The following is a 23,678-nucleotide window of genomic DNA, read 5'->3' as shown; positions in this document are numbered from 1 at the left end:
TTCAGTTCCATTGAGGACTATACATTGAATGTGGTTGGTCAGCTAGATTGTTCAATGATTACCATGGGCAACTAGATTTTGGCTTATAGACCCATTTACTGTACATCATGCAAGGCGTCTATAATTGGAAATCATCTTCTCTCCTTGAAGAACCATTTTATACCACAGATTATGTTCACCAATATTTTTATGGTTGAAAAGATCTGATCTATGTAATAATAATATAGTCTAATTTAATAATAATTTAATATAGACTATTTCCAGACTAGTGCACAAAAGGACATGAGTGAATGTGATGACACAAGCAGAGTGAAAGGGAAAATGTTGTACCACCCATCATATCTTGCACTGCTGGAAAGCATTCCCCCAAGGCATTAGTGCAATTCTCAAGCCCACTGCATTGATGTTCCTGTGTCTAAAAGATGTAACAGAACTCTACTAAGTATTCTTGGAAAATATAGTTATGTTACTTATTGATCTGTTCAGAAAGTGCAGCTATGTCTGTCATTCTATTCTCTAACTGCCAAAGCCATAAATAGCTCATTTAGTTGTTCTCAGTCAGATCTAAATATGTCATTCTGCTTGATAATGCAATAAAAATCCTAATTCTGTTCCTCTCCCCATTCTCCATACCAGATCTGGGAGTTTGACATTGGAACACAATGCCCTATACAGGAAGAACAATAGAAAGCTCAACTGTGCAAGCAGAAGGGCACTCTTTTATATTAGATATAATGTTGTATGTCTTTGTGGATGCATACATACTTTTCAGTGATTTTTTTTGGTCAAAGTACTGATTCTAATATAGAACTTCACAAAATGTGTCTAGATTGTTCATAATGAAATATATACCACAAATTATTACTAAGAATTAAGCAGGACATAAAAATTAATCAACATTTATGCAGTAACAAATAGTATAATTCTGGCTTGAACCTGACATAACAAGTTCTCATTATTAGCTGTGATGTTTACAATACTAACCTTCATTAATACTATCTTCTCTGTCAACATGGCTTCGAAATTTTTCTATAGTTTGACAACCGATTAATTTGGTATTGCTAGGCTGTCCTCTCAAAGAGGAAACCCCACCTGTAAGGTCCAGACTGTACCTTTCTTCACAGTATTCCAAACCCTGGAAAAATATTATATCAAATCAGTGTATCTCATCAAGAACATGAGAACTTCAATTCTTAATATCAAATGCTTAACAACTTAGGTACTTGAAAAACACTTTTCAATTATGATTAAAAAATTTGGTCTTAAAAGTATTACCTGAATGACAACTTTCCATCAATGGTGCTGACAGTTTTAAGACACCATTAATCAATGGTGTTGACAATTTTTAAGAATGAAGTGAAAGATAAAGAACTGTTTCCATTAAAAGCAGGAAGCATACTGAACCCTGCCTAATTGTCATGAACATTCAGTAGTAGAGAAGTGGCAATGTTTCTTTAAATAAAAATGTAAAAACCTATTAGAACTTTGAGGATATATGTGTGTTTTCTCCCAGGATGCAAAACTTTGATTCTAAATTATTTTCCATAAAATTAAAACAATCAAATTACAAGTTATATATTCCCAGTAGTTCACAGATCAATATATCTCTTGATTAATGAACCAAAGTTATTTTAAATGAAGAAATACTGTTGGATTGACCGTTGTCTTACCTGAACGGTCCTTCTATGGGTGCTGCGAAGGGAATCCAATCATGGGTTAACTTAGCCTTCTAGCCTTGAGACTGAGTATGCAAATATCAAAGTTACGCCTCCTCTGACTGGACTTCCGCTTCCTCTCCAGTTCTTATTACGAAGTCCGCCGTAGAAGCATTATGTCAATCCTCAATAAGCCGCAAGTCATCCGGCACTACGGAGCCAAGTCCAGTCAGTAACTAGTCACAGTCAAATGGAGCCCTGACCAGCCGAAGCCGCGGGCGGGTTTGGATTCCCTTCGCAGCACCCATAGAAGGACCGTTCAGGTAAGACAACGGTCATTCTCCTGTGTGCTGCTCCGGGAATCCAATCATGGGATATATCAAAGCAATGAACTCCCAGGGCGGGAGCTAGGCTGGTCAGGCTCCTCCGCAGACGGAAGGACCCTTTGCAACACTCTCCGCCCAAAGGACGCCTCGGCCGAGGCGAAGACATCAATCTTGTAGTGGCGAATAAAAGGCGAGGGGGATGCCCAAGTGGCCGCCCTGCAAATCTCTTCCACGGACGCTTGCGTCGCCCAGGCCGCTGTGGTGGCCGCACTCCTGGTGGAATGAGGAGTGATTCGCCTTGGAACCGGTCTGGAGTGGGTGTCATACGCCAACGCAATGCAAGCTTTCAACCATCGGCCGATGGTGTGGGAGGACACCTTCTGTCCCATTGAAGATGGCTGGAAGGAGACGAACAGGGCCTCCGATCTTCGGAACGACGCCGTGCGCTTCACATAGCGACGAAGAGCCCTGCGCACATCCAGATGGTGCCACTGACGTTCCCGCGGATGAGACGGGTGAGGACAGAAGTCCGGCAGGACAAGTTCTTGAGTTCTGTGAAACAATGAATTTATCTTTGGAAGAAAGGTCGGATCCAAACGAAGCACTACCTTGTTCGGGTGGAAGATGCAAAGATCCGCACGAACCGAAAGGGCTGCTAGCTCCGACACCCTCCTGGCCGATGTTATGGCCACCAGGAAAGCCGTCTTGAGTGTCAGCAAGCGGAGGCTGATGGAGTGTAGAGGCTCGAAGGGGGCAGCTGTAAGGGCCCTGAGAACCAAGGTCAAATCCCACGTGGGATAACGATGTACCGTCGGCGGTCGTAAGTTGGAAGCACCCTTAAGGAAGGTTCGAACTCGCAAGTGCTGGGATAAGGAGCGGCCTTGGCCACCCCCGACCACCGTTGACAAGGCTGTGACCTGACGGCGAAGTGTGTTTGGTGCCAACCCCTTGTTGAGGCCGGACTGCAAGAAATCCAGAACCTGGGGCACCGAGGCCTTGATGGGGTCGACCCCGGTGCGTCGGCACCAGCGGCAGAAGGCCTGCCAGGTAGCTTCGTAAATACGGGTAGTCGACGGGCGACGGGCCGCCTGAATTGTAGAGATGACTTCGTCTGAATAGTGGAGGGCCGCTAGCATCTCCCGCTCACGTGCCACACGGCTAACTGCAACAGCTGAGGGCCCGGGTGCCGGAGAGCCCCTTGGTGGAGCTGAATCTTGTCGTCCGGGATCCTCCAAGGACGCGAAACGGACAGATGGACGAGGTCTGCGTACCAGGGACGTCTGGGCCACATTGGAGCGACCAGCAGGACTTCCGCCTGTTCTGTCAATATCTTCTGAATGACCGACGGAAGGATCGGGAGAGGAGGGAAGGCATAGAGAAGGCCGGCCGGCCAACGGCTGCGTAGAGCGTCTACCCCCTCCGCCCCCGGAGCCTGGTATCGGGAGTAAAACCGGGGAAGTTGTGCGTTGCGCGGGTGAGCGAACAGATCCACCTCGGGCAGGCCGAAGCGGCGAGAGAGCTCCTGGAAGAGAATGGGGTGGAGCTGCCACTCCCCTTGATCCACAGTCGCTCTGCTCAGCCAGTCCGCCTGAGTGTTGGCTTCGCCCGAGATGTGCTCCGCCCGGATCGATGAGAGTCTGGGCTCCGCCCAATGGAACAACCTTTCCGCTTCCAGCATCAGAGCTCTGGACTGCGTTCCCCCTTGGCGGTTGATGTGGGCCTTGGAGGCCACATTGTCGGTCAGGATTAACACATGGTGATGAGATACAATGTCCCGAAATTCCAGGAGAGCCAGACGGATGGCCCGCAACTCCAGCCAGTTTATGCTGTTCGCCAGCTCCTGATCCGACCATCGACCTTGGGCCACCTTGTCCAGGGCATGGGCCCCCCATCCGAATAAGCTGGCGTCTGTTGTAACTTGAACGCGGTCCGGCTCCTTGAATGGACATCCCCTGAGGAGCCTGGACGACATCCACCAATGCAGGGACCGCCTGGCCTTGCTCGGGAGCTGCACCTTGATGTGGGAATGACTGGTATGCGCTCTTTGGAAGGGCAGCAGGAACCACTGGAGAGGACGCGCATGGAACCTGGCCCAGGGCACCACGCTGATGCAGGAGATCATCTTCCCTAGCAGTTTGGAAAGCGACAGCAGCGGTACTCGCCGATGGGATAGCGCATGATGCGCTAGGCGGTATATGCTCTGCCTCCTTTCCGGGGACAGGAAAACCTCGCACGACATCGAGTTGATGGTGGTCCCCAGATGAAGGAGGGACGTGGTTGGGCGCAGGTGGCTCTTGGGCAGATTGAGGACAAAGCCATGGTCCCGCAATGCGTCCATCGTGACCTGTAGGTCTCGGAGGGCCTGATCTCGAGAGGACGACAGCACCAACACGTCGTCCAAATAACAATTGATGCGTATTGGAATTGAGCGAAGGGAGGCTGCCAATACTGCCAGAAGCTTGGTGAACGTGCGCGGGGCAGAGGAGAGGCCGAATGGCAAGGCCCGGTATTGATAATGACGGCCGTTGAAGTGAAACCGCAGGAACTTCCGATGTGCCGGATGAATGGGCACATGGAGGTACGCTTCTTTGATGTCTATGGAAGTCATCATGTCGCCTTGGCGGATGGAAGCCAATATGCTCTTTAGAGAGTGCATTTTGAATTTTTGGTATTTGATATACTGATTGAGCTGTTTCAAATCTAGGATTGCCCTCCATCCCCCGGAGTTCTTTGGTACTAGGAACAAGATGGAATAAAACCCTAGGCCTCCCTGCCCTTTGGGAACTTGCTCTATGGCCCTGATGGTGAGAAGATGAGATATCTCGGTGTCCATAAGGCGCCGCTTTGACGGGCACCTGGGCACAGGGCACCTGATGAACCTCCTCGGGGGGATGGATAGAAATTCTAGCGTGAGACCCAAACTCACTACTTGAAGGGCCCAGGCGTCTGACGTGAGCTCCGCCCACCGGTGGGCGAAGGCCAAGAGACGTCCTCCTATGGGCCCTACCTCCTGCGAGTCAGCGGTATCTGCGAAAGGATCGGTTGCCCGCTCCTCGGAATGATCGTCTACTCTGCGCCTGACTCTGCTGGCGCCCCCTGTCTCTGGCCCCGGCTCGGTCCTGGCCACGGTCCTGTGCCTGGGAGAACCCCCTGGTATAGTTGGGGACATAGGGGGCAGAGGTAAACCCCGAGTCCCCAGACCGAAAGGGCTGCCGCCTACCATAAGGCTGTGGCCTTCTGGCCACACGGGCACTTGTGGAGGGAAGCACCCTACGTCTGTCCCGAGTCTCAATGAGAATTGGATCCAGCACTGAACCAAACAAGGCCCCGCCCTTAAAGGGCGTGGATGCTAGACGCCACTTGGATTTGATATCAGCTTGCCAGTGGCGGAGCCAGAGCAAACGGCGAGAGGCCACATTGGAAGCCACGGCTCGGGAAGCAAACTTCGCCGCGCTAAGGGTGGCATCAGCAGAAAACTCTAGGGCCGCTATCAGTTTGGTGACATCCTGATGGAGGCGCAGTTCCTCCGGATCCAGCCTTTCCTGTAGCTGTCTCAGCCAAACTAAGGAAGTCCTATTAAAGAAGGAAGCTGCAGTGGCTGATCGCAAGGCCCACGCTGCTGCCTGATGAGTCTTGCGAAGGACCGATTCGGCCTTGCGGTCCTCGGCCTTCAATCCTTCCGAAATTTCAGAAGGAATTAATGCCGGTGAAGCAAGAGCCGCTATGGGAGCATCCACTGTGGGAAACTGCAGGAGGGCCTCCAACTCTGGGGAAGATGTGAAAAGCTTCCTATCACCAGACCCAGGGGCTTTAACCGCGGTCGGCTCATCCCACTGCTTTTGGATTAAATCAAGAAAAAGCTTGGGAGATGGGATAAAATCCTGCAGAGCCACCTGCTCAGCAAAGAGCCGCTCGGTGGCATCCAGGCCCACAGCAGCACTTTCTGCAGAAACTGCCTCCCCCATGTGGGTGGTAGTCTTGGCCTTGTATAGCAGGGATTTGAAAAGAGTGTGCCTGAAAAGCCCAGGGGGCGGAGGCAGGTCCACAGGAAGGCCCTCGTCACCAGAGAGTTCCCTATCCTGGATTTCACCTTCTTCCACTAGGGGAGATTGTGCGCTAAACACAGAGTGTAAAGGGGAAGGAGGATCAGTTTGCAGAATGGAAGAATCCCCTTGTACTGCTTGGGGAGCCAGGCCTGAGTAGGCCAGAGTAGGCCTGGAGACCTGGGATCTACGCGCTAATTCCGCATCCACCCTTCTGGAAATAGCCTCTGAGATCATGCTGTAGAATTCAGCAGAAAGGCCCAAATCCTGGCCCTCCAGAGGCCTGAGGCCTGCAGCCGTGGGGGTGAACGTGGCAGAGGGCCCAGCGCGTGGGGGCGAACGAAGAGAAGCCCCACTAGCCTCCGAAATAATTGGGGGAGAACGAGGCCCGAAAGCCCCTACCTCGGGAATAGGGCCCTGGGGAAGTTGAATATCAGGAGACCAACCCTGCTCAACAACCCTCACCGGAGACACAGGCTGCTGAACCAAAACCGGAGGGGAAGAAATGGGAGCCCCAGATGCCTTGGGGGGAACTTTGGCCTTGTCCTTGCGCTTGTGCGACTTATCCCGAACAGTAGATGAGGCTCGAGGCCTACTAGTAGAGGCCCTGGTCGCGGCCCTGCTGGGCCCAGGGCTGGCCCCTCCCTCGCCAGGGGAACGGGGCTCAGAAACTGGCCGGACAGTACCTTGCAATTGATCAGCCATGATATGAGTTTGAAAGAGCTCAATCAGCGAGACAAAGGAATGCAATTGAAATCACTTCGCCAAGAACGCCACGTGGAAGCAGAGACTAAGAGAAGCGACCTCCTCCCTGAGTCAGCAAACTCGAGTGAGGGAAAAGGGAGGGGCGGAAGCAGTGCGCAGACTCAAGCGCGCGAACAAAATCTGCCATCTCATCCCAGGCGTTAGAGCGCATGCGTGAAAAGCGCTTCCAAATAAGGTCACCGGCTTCAAAGGCGCGAAATTCAAAGGAACCGCAAGGGAAATTCCCAACAGCCGATCCGTGCAATTCTCCGGCAGCCGCTCCATCGAGGGCACAAAGGAGGGAGGCGGGGAAGGGGGGGAAGCCCCGTTCCGACAAGCCAAAGCCTCGGATCTGACCGCGCCCGCGGGCGGGTGCTATCCGGCAGGGGTGGCAGCGCTGGGAGACTCAGCTTCCTTGCGCGCTGATGATAAGGGAGGGCAGGCGAGAAGCCCCACTCCAGCTGCAGCGATCCGATATCCCTTTAAGGGAAATAGCGAGGGAGGAATCTGCTGACAGCAATCTGCCGCTTTACCTCCAATCCAGCAAGAAATCCACAGTGAAAAACCAAGTAATTTCATCCTTAACCTAGAAATATTAGCAATTAATCAAGAGAGCGTTGAAAATAAGTCTCGTAGGCTTGACTGAGTAATAAGGACTGGAGAGGAAGCGGAAGTCCAGTCAGAGGAGGCGTAACTTTGATATTTGCATACTCAGTCTCAAGGCTAGAAGGCTAAGTTAACCCATGATTGGATTCCCGGAGCAGCACACAGGAGAATTTTTAAAATCAGAAACCATTTTATTGTTTAGTAACACAGAAAGTATTTTAAAATAAGAGCAATTTATTTTGGTTTTCTAATAATTTAAAATGTTTTAAAACATAATTACTGCACAAATACAGTTACACTTAAAGTATACTTAAATAAACGTTTATACCTCTCAGTATTATTGTAAAAGTAAATAACCAAGCTGAAAAATGTGCAAACCAGTAGGGAGTTCACATATCAGAGCTAGTAAGCAAAAAGGTGGCTATGACATTTCAGCACCTATGATGAATTTAGTTCAATGTTAGGCAACTTACACATGAGCTATTGATTCAGTATATCAATATAATTCAAAATCAGGTGTGTTTTTATGTTTAAATTAAACAATTTTTGAAGGGGAAAGGCAGGAAACTGAATTTATGAAAACAATGTAATGGTTAAGTATGCAGTTAAACCTATGGAAAATTAACCCTGGAAGGAAGTTTATATGTGAAATTTTTTCTAAGCTTCTCAGAATGTTTAAGGCTTATTCTTTCTAAAACAGCTGAAAGATATATACATTATTACTCATAAGTCATTTAAAAAATCTGCTTAAAATATAACTCAAAATGAAGTTCAAGTGGTTTTGTGGTGTTGCATTAAGCACCCGAGACTAAAATAAATGCTTTGAAATGTATATATAAATATAAGGACAATTTCATTATTATAGTTCTTATGAACTACCACTGTCTATTTCCTTCTCACATGACCTCCGGTTTGAGAGCTCCTCATTTCCAGTCCCACTTTCAGGTTTCCATGCAAAAGATTCCCAGAGAAATGCTGTTAACAGAAGGTTAACAGAATTATCAGAGATTGGGCAATTACAATTACAATTGCTGCTCCAAGTTTCTTTTCCTGAATCTCATTAAGATTATGGAACATCTTGATGAAATCTGGATGTCTGCTGGATGTATAAAAAATATGAAGATGATGGCTGAATTGTACAACTGAAATCACACACCCTTTTATTTGTTGCATGTATAGTGCCATGGCCTCTATCACACAACCATGGCAATTACTCTTTTTCTGAATACTCTCCCAATCGATGCCTCCCTCTCTGAATCCTATTTACATTCAAATACTACATTGTTATTTACTTTCTTATAAAATCAACAATTTTAAATCTGTGGAAGGAAACGGCCCATAATTAAATTATTAATCTTTTTCTCATTTTTAACAATTAATAATGTAAATGGCTGAATAAGTACAAAACTCAACATGTATAACATGTTAACAATTGAGAAGAAACTGCTGAATGCAAACAGATGTGCATGTGAAATTAAAAATAATTTAATACTGTCTAAAATGTGTAGAATTATCTCAATAGTCATAGTATTAAAAACAATTTGAGCATATATTTCTCCCACAGCAAGAAACCAAATTACCTTAAAATCTAAATTAACATAATTGCAAGCAAACTAGCAGCCCACTTACAGTGGTGAAATTAATGCCTTGTCAAACAATGCTGCAATAGGTTCTAATACACATCACTTTAGTACTTAAAATTTAAATATACTTTACCTCATACATGATTTGTCCTGACGCCAACCGTCTTCTGTCACTGAAAGCTAACTGCAGCAGATGTAAACTAAGAATATCTCCTTCACTAAAATGAAATATCAAGACTTTAATAAATATAAGCATCTCAATTATTTGCTATGTAATATAAAGTAGATAGAAAATTAAGTACAGCTATATAGTAAATCACAGAAAAGATACCTTGTGACTCCAGGGAATTTTTATTATGGGTCTAAGTTCACATGGGAGGTCTTATTTTACAAGTGTTTGAGAAGTGAAGCCAATGAAAATATTACTATAATCTCTAAAGCAGATTTATACAGTTGAAAGATAAAGAAAGCTCTAACTCAACTGGAAACACCTTGGCAAAATAAATACAAAATTTCAGCCCTATACATGACACAACTATACTACTGTGCAAGACTCCTCTGCCAACAGTTCAAAATACCCCCCCCATCCCTCATCTAACATATATCACTGATGGTGGTGTAGTGGTTAGAATGCAGTACTGCAGGCTAATTCTACTGACTGAAGTTTGATCCTCACCAGCTCAAGGTTGACTCAGCTTCCATCCTTCCAAGCTCGGTAAAATGAGGACTCATTTTGGGGGCAATATACTGACTCGGTAAACCACTTAGAAGGGGCTGTAAAGCACTGTGAAATGATATATAAATCTAAGCGCTACTGCTATTGCTATCACTACAGCAAAGGTTATTATTCCTATTTCAGATGTAGAAGCTCCCTCAATTGCACACAAAAACAAATTGCTCCTATAAATTTCATGCAATTACCAGGATCCATGCCATTTAAATAATCATGAAATTATATTCATATATGAACAAGAAATTCATGTTTCTACAGAATAGAAGTTTAGTCTTTAGTGTGCAAGAATAATACATACTAAAACTACCAGGAACTTCAAACCTAAGAAAATTTTAAGGGACATATGTTTAATACAAAACAAATCCATGTTTCCTAGATGAAATGAAATTCTCAATAAGAATGTAGTTTCTCCAGTCTAAAAGTATCTATCAATAGGATCAGAGCATAGAACTGGCCTTCTTCATTCCTTCAACTCTTCATACTGTTTCCCAACACAAGAAGCGAGATTCAAAAGGAAAGAGAATTCCTGAAATTATCCCCTTCTGTATTCTTCTATTACTTATTTTCTATTAGTACACATACTATTTCAATACATAGCTAGGGAAAATTAAGAGTTTATAGGGGAAGATAATTGCCCCTAAAGCTCCTAAATTTTGGATTTCCATTTCAGATTATTGGTTTTGAAACAAAGACAGATGCTTACTTAGAGTCTGGTAAAACAACTCTCTCCAATGAACCAATTTCTTATTAGAGCGTAGCAACACAAGTAAATACAAATTAAATCATGATCTGAACACATTTTTAGAATCTAGTATCATCAGAATGGCCAAACTGCTTCACTCACCTTTCTTGTGTTGATTGGACAGCCCACAAGTAGCAACAATTGCGAGGATCATTTTCAGGTTCTTGAAAAGTAACAGCATATACAGGAACTCTCCCTCCCTCCAACTGGAAATGGTATCTGAATATTAGAGGTAGGATGGAAGACATGGCAAATAGATACACATTTAAAAATAATTCTCTAGTTTACAGGATACTGTATTATTTTGGCATATTTACTAAATATTTATTGTTTTATAATGGGTGGAAATTCAGTAGTCATATTTTAATTCAATTATACAATCAATACAGAAATGAGAGGAAATATGGTATTTTGGGTAATGTTTAATCTACATTGCAGGATTCTACAATATAGACTACTAAGATTAAGCTGCCAGAATTAAAAGACGGATCACATGGAACTTTTTCAAAAGTTATAGAAACAAAAGTATTAAGTAGGTAACCATATCATTAATCCTAATTAAAGTTTATGCATAATAAAATGGCATATGTTTCATGCATTTTTCGTATGAGGAACTTTATTTTCTCCTAAACTATAAGCCAGTAATCGGAGTTATTTGATTCACTGAACATACTGGAATTAATCCAAGGAACCTTTCTATTGTGAAAAGGCTGGAACTTCACAATGAAATACGGTTTTTGCAAATGTCATTTTATCTGTAATATCAGGCATAATGTTCTGCATGAAGAATTTTAAGTCTCCAGGACAAAACTTCAAGGCTTTAGAGGATAGAAGAATCAATAGAAATTGCTTCATCCCACTCTTTTTCTAGAAAGCTAATCTCATAAATGGATCTACACTTGTGAGAACTTTCATGCTAAGTTAATATCACTTTTCACTTATTCCAAATCATTAACTCACACTAGTTCTAGCTGACAGGACCAATAGTGAGAACCTGTGGAAATGCAATCCAACATCTGGAGAGCTATATGTTGGTCCTTTTAGTAAGGGGACAAAATGTCCAGAATATGCATCTCAAAAATATATACGGATTTCAATGAGCAGCAGATTAGCATGTTTCCTTTTCAATTTATTTCATTAAATGACATACCACTTTTTATACACTTACTCTTTCTTCAAGCTTTTCATATTCCACAGTGAAAGGTAGCCATCAGAAAATCCTACAACTAACTGGTTGCTTCTCTGTATATATGAGAGAGTTGTCACAGCAGTTCCCGATGGGTTCAATAACTGGAAACAGAGATGTCGGCCTTTCCTTCTTACAGCTTCCCTTACTTGTGGGATTTCAGAAGGGATTCCAGTGATAACTTCTAGATCTGTATATATGGCAGTATATAACAAATTCTTATTGCCTTAATTAAAAACTGCTTAAATAAATTGCTTACAGAATAAAGTAGCTTATGCACACAATTAAGACTGACTAATGATAAAGATTGATTTTGTTCAGCTCTTTTCATTTTAATTATTTTATATCAATAGAAGAGAATTATAGCTCATGGTTGAACTGCGAAGTCCTTGGTGCTCTTTGAGGTGACTGTTTGCTTGCAAATGTTTTATTAACTGTCCAGGTAACATCATCATGATGTTATCTAGTCCAGTAATAAAATGTCTGCAATCAAACAAACAAGCTCAGAGAGTACAAAGGATTCCACAACTATTCTTGAATTGTGCATTCATTAGTTCATTCCTTTCTCTAAAAAATGAAGAGGAAATACAAATATGTGATTTTGTTACATTATAGATAATCCAATTAAATACCTGTACAATCCAATATTTAACCTAAATAAAGCTTTGAAATGATAACTTCACTCTTATGTTTCTTTTCTGCATGTAATTTTTCAGTAATCTGTTGAGACTAACTAGGGCTTTCCAATAGGTTGTTTCACTGTTCTTTTCCCCCATGTACAATTGAGTACAATTTAATGCCTCCAGTGTCAAACAGTTAAAAATTAACAGATCAATAAATGTTTCATTCAAAACATCTCTATTTTATTACAAAGCCAAATTAACAGTTGCTTTCATGTTTAGTTGATTTTAAAATTTCCTAAACATGGACAGTCCTGAAAAAATGACTACAGGAATCAACAATTTCATATTCTAATTTTTATACAAATATACATCACACTCTGGAGGTTTATAATAAAGCAAATAAGAGTGTTTTGCCTTTTGGACATTATTTTGGGCACGTGAGAAAGAACAAGAGCACTCTAGATTTTGGTCCATAACATTAGCAGTTTTCTATTTAATAAATCTATATATGGATTCAGTCACTCCACTCAAGTGTAGGCTGGCAAGGTAAGATATTCAGATGCAATAAGAAATGACAGATAGTTAGGCAGATGAACGTTTCTAGATTTCTAAGTATTTGTTCCTAGCCCATTTTCATATGATTTAATATCATATGCAGGTTAGAGGCACATCACATCTATAATCTACATCACTACTCTATTGCAGATGAATCTGAAAGTCCAATATTTCTAGCTCAGTGAATTACTGCAGAAAAAAATATTGCTCTATTTTATCCTTCTACTGCTGTCAACTTGTATTTCTCTATCTTAATCAAAAATACATATTATAAGTTAATAAATCAATGGCAGTCATCTTTCCAAAGATCAGGGATGAGAATTTCAATTAGTATTGAGTTTAATTTTGAAAATTATACTCCAATATAATCTAGAAAACCTAACTTCTCTAGAAATCAATATCAGAGATGAAAAGGAATGTCATTTACCAGAAGCTTCTATTTCATTTTGGTTACATGATAAGTCATCCAAGCAAAGATCTATCAAGAGGACATGACCAACATCAGTAACCACCACAGCCACACCAAACAGCCATCTGAGGCACTGATGCAAGTGCTGAGTTGTCAAGCTGGCTCCTCCATGGTTTATAATTGGTTCAATGGCAGTGACCTAAAAAAATGTAACATTAGTTAAGCAGTTGGACAACCTATAGGATAAACACATAAACAGTCAATGTCACTTTGAGATTTATATCTGTAATTTTTTAATTATTGAAATCTAGTCAAAATATCCAAAAAACATCTATTACACTCAATTTAATATAGTAATTCAGAAAAGCTATTTTTGCTGGTTAAGTACTAATACTGATAGGATCAATTCCTCTTTAAATGCAAAGAATGCAATTTTGTCACATGGCCACTAAAAGTTATTAGAAAACTTTCATTAATTTTTCATATATTTGGCACACACTGATTACTGTTCCAAAATAATTGCATAGAAGCCTTTCATCTATCATTTATTTAAGTGCTCATAAGAAATTCATTAATTTATCCTCAGAATGTTATGAATCATGCAATATAATTTTTTCCAGGATGACAAGCAGCAAAGACATTTGCTTAGAATACTCTAACTTAATTTTGAAATTAATGAGATTTAATGCATTGCCAAAAGAAATAACTAAGCTTCCTAAACAAAACACAAATGTTCATTGAAAAAAACACTCTTGTTGTTATTATAATAACAAGGAGGAAATGTCAATGGACATTGTTTAATATATAAATGGCAAAAGTAACTTGGATATAAATTCTAAACAGTGAGTTGGGGGGGGGAAGGTTTAGAAACTTTATTAATTGAATTTTACCTAAAAGATGTCATAAAGGTGTAATGTTATTGGAGGATTTTTTGAAATAGCTAATGAATGCCATTATGTGGTTGTGTCTTTAAGTATGAATGATTTGAGGTAAACGTATGTTCAAATAATTGTAGTCAAATGTGAATTGTGGTACATTGATAGTAAGATATACAAAGACTTTTGATTTAAAGTCTATAATCTAATATGAACTATAAGTAATGACTGTGGAAGAAATGAATGAAAGTTATCTGTAACAAATCGACACACTTTCTACAAGATGTAATGAAGGATTATTCTTTTTTTGTGTTTTTGTTCAATTAAAATAAAATAAAAACTTTTTTTTAAAAAAGAAAGAAAAAAACACTCTTCATATAATGCCATCCAAACCCTGTTTGAATTTGAACCACTGGATTAATCTCTTTTGGCAATTATTTTTTCAAGTACTGGAATACTGAACTCCCTTTAAGGATTATGTTCGCTTCCTCACAAAATATTTTTAGTCAGGAGACCTCTGTATACACTGCTTTCTAATATTACATATTAGAATTTATTTTCTTATCTAAATCAAAAATGAGTGATTTCTCATTCTTTTGCTAAGCTCACCCACACCTTTAGCACTTTAAGAGTAAAAACTGAAGTGTAGAGGACCTACTAAAACATCACACTTTCTGATTTAAACTACATATAACATTGAGTTATATGTAGTTAAAATCAATATTCCTAGTCAAATTCAATATTTGTTTTAAATTTATATCTAAGTATAAGAGGGCAGAGAAAACTGGAAAAAAATCAGAAGAGTGTTTTCTGATTATTGGCATACACATAAGCTTATTTAAATAAACAAATAAAATAAAGTAGCAGCATATTGGCTGCATCTACCCCAAAAACCAGACAGAGAACTATCACACAATTCTCACTGAATTCTTAAAATGTTCTTCCTAAGAGTCAGGTTGCTCTCAAAAACAGCAAAGATATTCCTGAAGAAAGAACTATTCTACTTCCAATTCTATACATCAGCAGATCAGCCATGCTACTACAGTCAGAAGCTGCCCAAGGCAGAAAAGAACAACAAAAATATAATTATGACTGCTTATTATAATATATGGAAATCCAGATGCATTTGGAAATACATTTGAAACAAATAAGGTAGAAAGAAAAACAAAGGGTAACTTTAACCACATAGCTATATTTTACCATGACTGAAGTATAAATTTAGTTGTGGCAAGATGATAAAAAGTTCTTTCACAGAGAAGATAAATATGTGAATTTTTGTTTCTCTTTATCTCTTCTTTTATATTACATAAAATCCCTTACTGTTCTCATCAAGAGTTTATTTCTGCATTCACTAGTAGCTCAGTCTGCTTAGTATTCTTTTCCAGGATTTATGGCAAAATTCACCAACTCTAATAATTGAGAACATCTTACACTACAGAACACAACATTGATTAATTTACATGATTGTAAATCTGGAATTTAAAAAGATGTGGTTGTAATTTTTAAAGGTCACAAATAATACAAGAACTCAAACTGCTGCAAGAGAAGCATTAAAGCAGAAACAACAGCTGGAGCATACATCAGGACAAATAACTTATTTTTTTAAATTAAGAAATAATGCATATACCCTTCCAGGAAGAACAACTGCTTTAACCAGTCTGGATATTCCAAGATCATATAAACACAGAACACTTCCTTCTGCTTCTTCCAAACCAATTAATAGTCCATTTCTTTTTTGCCAGGAAAACTCTTTCACTGCAAGAATAGTGGGTAGCTGTTCATTCACCCCATTAAAACGATATGCTGACAGTCGTTCTCCTGTGATCGGGCTTACAATCTCAAGCTGTGGTCCACATGCAAGGCAAGCCAACCCACTTCGACCTAGAAAAGAAATATATGTGTATATATATATGATGAAATCTTATCTGTGAAGAAATAATACTCATAGAGAGAATAGAACAATTGGAGAAACACTGAGGGAAAATTCTTGCATAAGGCACTAGGATTTATTAATTCCATATCTTAGTTACATATCATTTGAAACACACCCTAGACTAAGTAGTCCAGTAAATTTAATTGATGGGCTCAAAATAATCTATATACAGAAATTCTCAGCAGCATGCGTGCGCCTCACATTTTAAAATTATTTACCAATGAGAACACTTCCTACAAATTATGGTGTTCCACAGAAAAATGCTAATTCCTAAATACTCTTATTATCCCTGTTTAAGCAAATGCAAGGATGAACCACAGAGTGGCAAAATATTTTCCAGTGGAACAATGATTCAGCCCTCAATTAGTATTAGGATTAAGTCCAAGAGAAGAATGAACTCAAATAAAGAGAACTGTAGCAAAGGCTTAGCAAACAAAGTACTTATTGCTTGTAGAATGGAGACATTGCTTCAGGATTATATTGAGTCTAGTGCTGAGTAACAGGATGCATTTTTAACTTAACATATCCAATGCATCTAAAAAAATATACTATAGACAAACATCAGTGTATGTGTACACACACACACACACACAACCCCAATGAAAAGCACTCTTAATTTGTCTGCTCTAACGTAAATATGGTTTATGCTATATAATGCAAGACTATTTACAAATGTATTAATTTCTGAGAATCAAACCACCAGAAATTTATATGGATAATGCTGCTCACACTGAAAACAAAACATTATTCAAGAAATATGATGGAGCAAATATAATGTATAAGATTAACTTTTAAAACTTCCCTTGTTGTTAATATGGCATATACTTGCTACTGGATATTTAAGTCACAAAGATATCTACAGGGTGGAAAATACAGCAATATTAGATAAGCACACTTTCAACAGTTTGTTGATGTTCTGAATTTACAAAATGACAGCCAATTATCAACAAACACTTTGAAAACTGAAACTGCTACACAATAAATAAAAAAAAGAATTCAAAGCTATTTTTAAAGCTATTAATATTTGACTAACTAAACTTCAGAACTGGGCTACCGTTAAGCCAATGTAGATTGTCTATCACTGGACATAATAAATTTTATCTTCTATACAGATAAACCTGTTGTAGTTCTACACTCAGATTTTGCGTTAAAGAAATATAAAAGGCAGTATGATCAACAACAGAAGTACTGATTCAAGAAATGTCCTTCCTATACTAAATTGTAGAATCATGTAATTTACCTTCTCCATCTCATCTTCTTTTGCCATCACAGAAATTTAATCATACATATCATAATACATCCTTCGCAGTCTTAATAATTAAGAAGTGTAGGTTCAAATGTTTACCTCCTGTGAATTTCCCATAAAGTACACAATCTAGTGCTATCTCATCTTCTCCAAGTGCTTGTATAGTCACATCTGGAAACTGCAGTAGACAGCTGGTTACATGAGCAGTTAGGTCTCGCATGTTTCACTGTAAAAATGCAGTAAGTTTATTCAAGTAAGCAGTTAGTGCCAGCAAGTAATTACAAATACTGTACTATAAATATGTAACCAAGGCTATGGTATATAGCACCCTAAAAGAAATCCAGATTTTAATTATTTTCTTTTAAGTTTATTTAATTTTAAAGAGTACTTGACAAGTAAGGCTAAAGGAGGAAAAGGGAGCTATTTTTGTTTGTTTGTTTCCTCCCTCAATTACTCCTGCATTTAAAAAAAACAACACTTCCAGCAATTCTGACCAAATGACATCTAAATAAATGGTGCAAGGATTAGGGTCTGGGTAATTGCAGGGGCATTTTTTTTCTAAATTCCTTGCCAAAGTGCAGAAGGAGGGGGTGTTGATTGCACTCTCACCTCACCCCCTCTCTAAACAATTCAGAGGATGATGATTAGGAAGTAGAACAGCTGCTCCTTTTCTGAATTTCAGTTTAAAGCTGCTGAGGTTGAAGAGTTGGAGGAACCAGGAATACTACACTTCTAGGATGTAGAATTGGACTATTTCGGATGGTTTTGAACAGCCATGTTATACTGTCTCTCCAAGGCCTGACTTAGCAGAGGAAAAGATACGAAATAATTCTTTCCTACCTTCAGCAGGCAGTATTGTGTATCACTGAAGCAGAGAGGCCTCTTACACAAATGTCCACTTTATCTAACACCTTAAGCTTTTCCTCCTTTCATACTGAGACTTAGACTGAGTGGAGGTTTCCTGCTGCAGGAGCCAGTACCTTCAGTCTGCACCTAAGCACTGTTAGGTGCTGCTCTATGGCCAAGAGCTAGATCTGATTCATTCAGCAGACAAGGTGTGTAGGGCTCAATGTTACTGATAGAGCAGGGGTACATCAACATGCATAAGGCAGTGGAGGCTATTAGATAAAATTTACCAGAATCAGTCACATGCTTACAAATTATATCTGACACAAGGTGCTCTCTGAGCTTGCTTGTTTTCTTGCAGAGGTTTCATTACCTAAACTAGGTAACAAGTATAGCACTGATGATGTTACCTAATTAGGGTAATGAAATGTCTGCAAGAAAACAAGCAAGCTAAGAGCACAAAGGACCACTCATGTCAACCCTAAGCTACAAATATTTTTATTAATATTTGACATTGCCTAATGTGCTCAGGATAGACAAGGTCAGCACCAAAATCATCTCACCTGGCTTCACAATTTATCAGCAGCACTCTTATAAGGCAAGTAGCATGAGTGCTACAAGTCAAGTCAACACAAATGCCTAACCCTCACAAGAGACATATGTGTGCCAGTTGTTGTCCATTCTTTCTATGAATTATCACATTGATGGCAATGAAGGGTTATGATTTAATTGGTTATGAGAGGGGCCGATTATGAACAGCTGAATCTATTTCAGATTAATTAACATCATATCAATGTTCTTTTCAAACATGAAAAGCTATATTTTTAAGTTATATATTTAAACTTCAGACTTTGATACTATCTTGACTAGTGAAATGAAATAATAGTACAAGTGACTATATTATTGTACTACAAATATCTGCTTTTATACTAGAAAATTCCATAGAAAATGTTTTTATAGAAATATATAGCCCTTTGTTATATTTTTTTAATTTTAAATTTTAAAATGCAACCTTAACAATATGAGAACAGTATTGTTCATTTACTTTAAATCAGTTTTAAGAAATTACACTATGCAAAGAGCAAATTAATGAAGACTTGGGAATATGGCTCAGGCCTGCAACATTTTCAAAATAATTCCATGAACAATAATTTTAAATAAGTCAAACTATAAATGTTAACAATTCCATTGTGGAACTAAAGGCTAATAGGAAAATATACATTTACAAAGTAATAAAAATACTGCTCAATTCTAGTTTTAAAGGATACTGTATTATGTCTCTATAAATTGTTCTTAAATAAAGTACATCTTTAACCCAGGTTTCTTCCAGAAAAGTTAGCAAACATGTAAAAGTTTATCCACAAGTACACAGCATAACTGTGAATAGTCCCTCTGAGCTTGCTTTAACTATTTACTTGGTAGAATGCCCTCAACTGGCTATGCTTTTACTGGATTAAGCTATGAGATCTATGTCCTTAATTCACCACCACTGAAGCTAAGGAGCTCTTTGTTATCAGCTTCACTGAATGCCAAAAACTGCCCAGACCATTTGGGATAGCGCAATTGTCATTTCTTGATTGATTTCCTTTAAAGGTTTTTATAGTTGACATCTAAATTATTTGTAATAGAAAAAAACTTAGGTGCTTAATTTTAAAAAATGTACTAATGTCTTCAGAAATCAAGAAATAAGGCTTTATTTGGGGAAAATGCTGTTAATAACAAGGTCGGTAATGAAGACAATACTAATATGATGTTCTACATAGTTTTAACCTCTTTTGTTCAACATTATAAAATCTTTAAAATATTCTAAGATACAATATATTGTGCTTACAGGAAGATAGTGTACGTAACAGTAGAAAAGAAATTGTAAATTACATATCTTATACACAATAAACAATAATAAAATTGTATATTGATTCCTTCAGTAAACTTTTATAACTACAATAGTTTCTTTAAGACTTAAATACATTTTCTTCAAAGGCCATAAAACATTTTTGTAATGATACTTTGTGATAGTTGTTTTGTCTTGAATGTAAAAATACTGGATTGTTGCAATGGTGCAATTCAGCCTGTTCTATCTGGTTCGGACAAAGCCGTAGCAGTGGCAGCAAGAGGCTCCGTCCACCCATCATGTCCCATTTTTGAAGCTTTGTGCATGTGCGGAAGATCCTGCGCATGCACAGAGGTGGCACATGCGAGTAAAGTGAGCGCACGAGTGCTCACATTTGCAAACTGGTAGCAAAGGTAAGTTGATTTCGCCCCTTGGTTGTTGGATTATTCATCTAACAACTAAAAATCCAGTTATTTTAGAATATTTACCAAAGGAGTTTTTATTAATGACAATGAATATACTTCATCTTACAATTTATTTATTATTCATTCATGCCCAATGCCACTGTGTGGATAACAATCAACAAATATAGCAATTAAAATACATTGCACCAGAGAGAGTTTATGTATCCACAATATACCCTGTATTTAACTAGCCACATAAAAAACTTAAAATGGATTCAACTAATCATCTGGCTCAATGCTGGGAGAATCAGGTATTCAGAACCTATAAAGGCAAGCAAGGATGGGACCATTTGAATCATAGATCAGAGACAGCGGAATATAAAGTATGCCCCCCCCCCCCGGATCGTATCAGAAAGCACATCAAATATAAGTGATTTGTAGCAAGCCAACCTTATCCGTTCTTGTGGGACAGCCAAAAGAATTGGAGACCAAAGAATAATCCTTGTTATAGGGAAAGAATTAGAGCGTGTTGGTCCCAAGGATATGGATTGGGCGTTTGAAGCTGCGAGTATGGTTGCCTGAATTAGTTCCAAGTCCTTTCTAGTTGGCTAACTCCTGTCAGGAAATACTTTATGGTTTCATGCAAAATTCATTCTTCAGTGATAGGGTGGACTGTATTCAAGAAGCTATTCTGGACCTAATGGTGATGGATTATTCCATCTGCTTCCAACCTTTATTTTGAGAGGAAAGTTGTAGAGAATATGATCAAGCTGCAGCTTAAGAGGGAACAATTATCTTAGCCAACTTCCAGAAATTTCAGGCCTGTGTATAGCATTGATATGGCATTAAAGTCACTTTTGAATGATCTCTGATGGGATCACATTGGAGGTAGTACATCCACAGTGATCCTCCTTTTTTCTCTATGTTCAATATAACTGATCATAGTATTCTTCTGGACTGACTTAAATGGTTAAGAGCAGGGGCATATTGTTGTGATGGCTTTCCTCCTTCCTGTGGTTTTAGTTGGCATTGGTAATAAGCAGGAGAGGTCTAGTTTTAATGATCTATTTTTAAGGGTTTTGCAAGACTCTGATTTTTCCCATCCTAGATGAAGCTGCTGGTTATAGTCTTGCTGGCATAAGTTTAGGTATCATCAATATGCAATGCAATTTTATATATTTACTGAAAGTCAATCAGTTAATACTACTAATACTATCAAATTTGGGAAGGATCAAATTTGGGAAGGATCAAATTTAGGGTAGGTTCAACCCTAATCAGGGATTGCTTAGATCTGGGGATTTTCCATTGGTGCTTCTGGATAGGGTAGTCTTCTCCCACAGAACTCCAGATCTGAGTGATTTTATCTGCCAGATATTTCAGATAATCCTTAACACTATCCTGCAGATGATTATTTTGCCCTTCCCTTCCACCTCACTTTAAACAGGGTCATCAAATACCAATCCAGAGTGACAATAACGAGAAAGATACATTTTGCAGTTTTTATTACCACAAAGTGTATGCAACTATACATGTTGAGATAATGTGTTCATTTAACCAAACTAGCAGAAAAGAATGCTTAGCTTCGGAGATCACTTGAAAATTTCTCTCTTCACAGGGGACCCCAGTAGATAGTTTTGTTCATGTGTTCAACTTTCCTAATCTAAAATAGCCAATTTATGCAGCAGTCTCTGGATGCAGATGAACTTCAAGACAAAGACTGCTGATTTTGCAACAATTTGATTATTTGTATATTTTACCAACATTTATGAATTAGTTTGAAATCAAGATACTCCAATACATTCTGTGACTGTATTTCCTCTTACTGAAGCATACTTCTCCTTTCCTGTCATTCCTAAAGTATACACCGACAATAGTCTTCATGTTCATCAATTACTTCGACTCTGGAAAGGCAGAGCAAATTCAAATGCAATCCTGATAATTGTCTACACTGTTTAAAACACAGATGCATTAAGAGCGCAACTTGTTTATATCTGTCCAGGAGCTTCCTACTTAGCTGTCAGATCTGCTGGTCTAAGCAGGTTTCACACTTCAGGGATAAGGACATTTTCAAATGCACAAAACAGTTCAGTCTTAATTACTTTTAGGAGAACTTCCCTCTGACAAAATTTGCAACAGTGTGTGTGTGGGGGGGGGGGAGCATTTTAAACTGTCACCTGCCCCCCAAAGCCTTGAAGCCATCAATCCAGTCTGTCCGTTCAAATTCTACAAAGTCGTTGGGCAGCATTTCATGACCGCAGCCTTATTCTATCAGGTGAAGTAACAATTAAGCACAGAGTATTACAACTGGGCCCTGTAAACTGAAGAAGTCTTGTTGGGTTTGGTGAAATAACTTGCACGCTTGTTGAAAGGATGCACCGATTACCCAATCCCAGCCTCCTCCGCAGTCACAAAACCAACCAGACTGTCCAAGCAGCAGGAAGTCCAGGCCAGGCCTGGGATCTGACGGACTCTTTTAAATATATAAATCGGGAGCTTAAATGGACTCCGGGGGATGGTAGAGGACAGGAAGGCCTGCAGCAACGTTGTCCATGGGGACGCGATGGGTCGGACACGACTTCGAAAACTAATAACATTTATAAAAACATGGCTGTTTCATCTCGATTTAGTGACTACGCCTGCAAGAAGGGAGACGCATGGCCAGGAACGAGGGCCTGCGAACAAAAAGGCTGCCTTCGCTAGAGTAGATCAGAGGCACCGGTCGGGGCAGGGCCTCAGCAGAGAGCACGCCGTAAGGCAAGGCCAGCACTCTCCTCGGCTTCCCTCCGTCCGGTAGAGCGACGCACGTTTCCCTCCCCCCCTCCCCCGGTCTGAAACTGCCGCCAGGCAAGTTTCGACCCGGCCAGAGCGTCTCTCCCGGCGTCTGGCGGCAACGAGGAGAGGCCGGGTCGGCGGGGCTGGAAGGCCGCCCCCTGCCCCTCCCCCTCAGCCTGGCGGCAATGTAACGAGGGCAGCCCCGGATCTTCCCGGGTGGCTCCAACAGGCGGTTACATAACAAGCCCGAAAGCGGCCCTCCTCTTGGCTGCCAAACGGAACCCTGCGGGCCGCCCAGCCCTCTGCTCCTTCGGCCAAGCGCTTCTTGTCCCCCGGCTCCCCCGCCCTCCCCCGCCGTACCTGCTTCAGGGGCGGGTGTTGCCGCCTGGGCCGCGCCGCTCGTGTTATTACCCTCAGAAGGGCAGCATCTCTCTCGCTTCCGCAGCAGCAGCTTTAAAGAAAGCTGGCGGGCTCCCTGGGCCGGGCCTACTCGCCCGCTCTCTGCCTGCGCAGCAACCTCCTCTTCCAGCCCCTCCACCACCCCGCGATCACTCACCGGCGGCAGG

General features: G+C 40.5%; 1 protein-coding gene across 1 annotated transcript in view; it reads right to left on the bottom strand.

The window, feature by feature from the left end:
- Window positions 1-23,678, bottom strand: part of AHCTF1 (AT-hook containing transcription factor 1) — a 54,719-nt gene extending 31,041 nt beyond the window's left edge. The window contains exons 1-8 of the mRNA XM_014052311.2: window positions 23,473-23,678; window positions 17,359-17,485; window positions 15,708-15,961; window positions 13,224-13,404; window positions 11,601-11,808; window positions 10,535-10,651; window positions 9,091-9,175; window positions 985-1,135 (exon numbers count right to left, since the gene is read on the bottom strand). Coding sequence (XP_013907786.2) covers window positions 985-1,135; window positions 9,091-9,175; window positions 10,535-10,651; window positions 11,601-11,808; window positions 13,224-13,404; window positions 15,708-15,961; window positions 17,359-17,479 — 1,117 coding nt within the window. The 5' untranslated portion in view covers window positions 17,480-17,485; window positions 23,473-23,678. The remainder of the gene's footprint in view (window positions 1-984; window positions 1,136-9,090; window positions 9,176-10,534; window positions 10,652-11,600; window positions 11,809-13,223; window positions 13,405-15,707; window positions 15,962-17,358; window positions 17,486-23,472) is intronic.

The sequence above is a fragment of the Thamnophis sirtalis genome, unplaced genomic scaffold (assembly GCF_051295495.1).
Source record: "Thamnophis sirtalis isolate CommonGarterSnake01/CBP01778 unplaced genomic scaffold, rThaSir2_p1.2 scaffold_6, whole genome shotgun sequence".
In the NCBI taxonomy this organism is placed as follows: Eukaryota; Metazoa; Chordata; class Lepidosauria; order Squamata; family Natricidae; genus Thamnophis; species Thamnophis sirtalis.
This window is presented reverse-complemented; position numbering and strand designations above follow the sequence as displayed.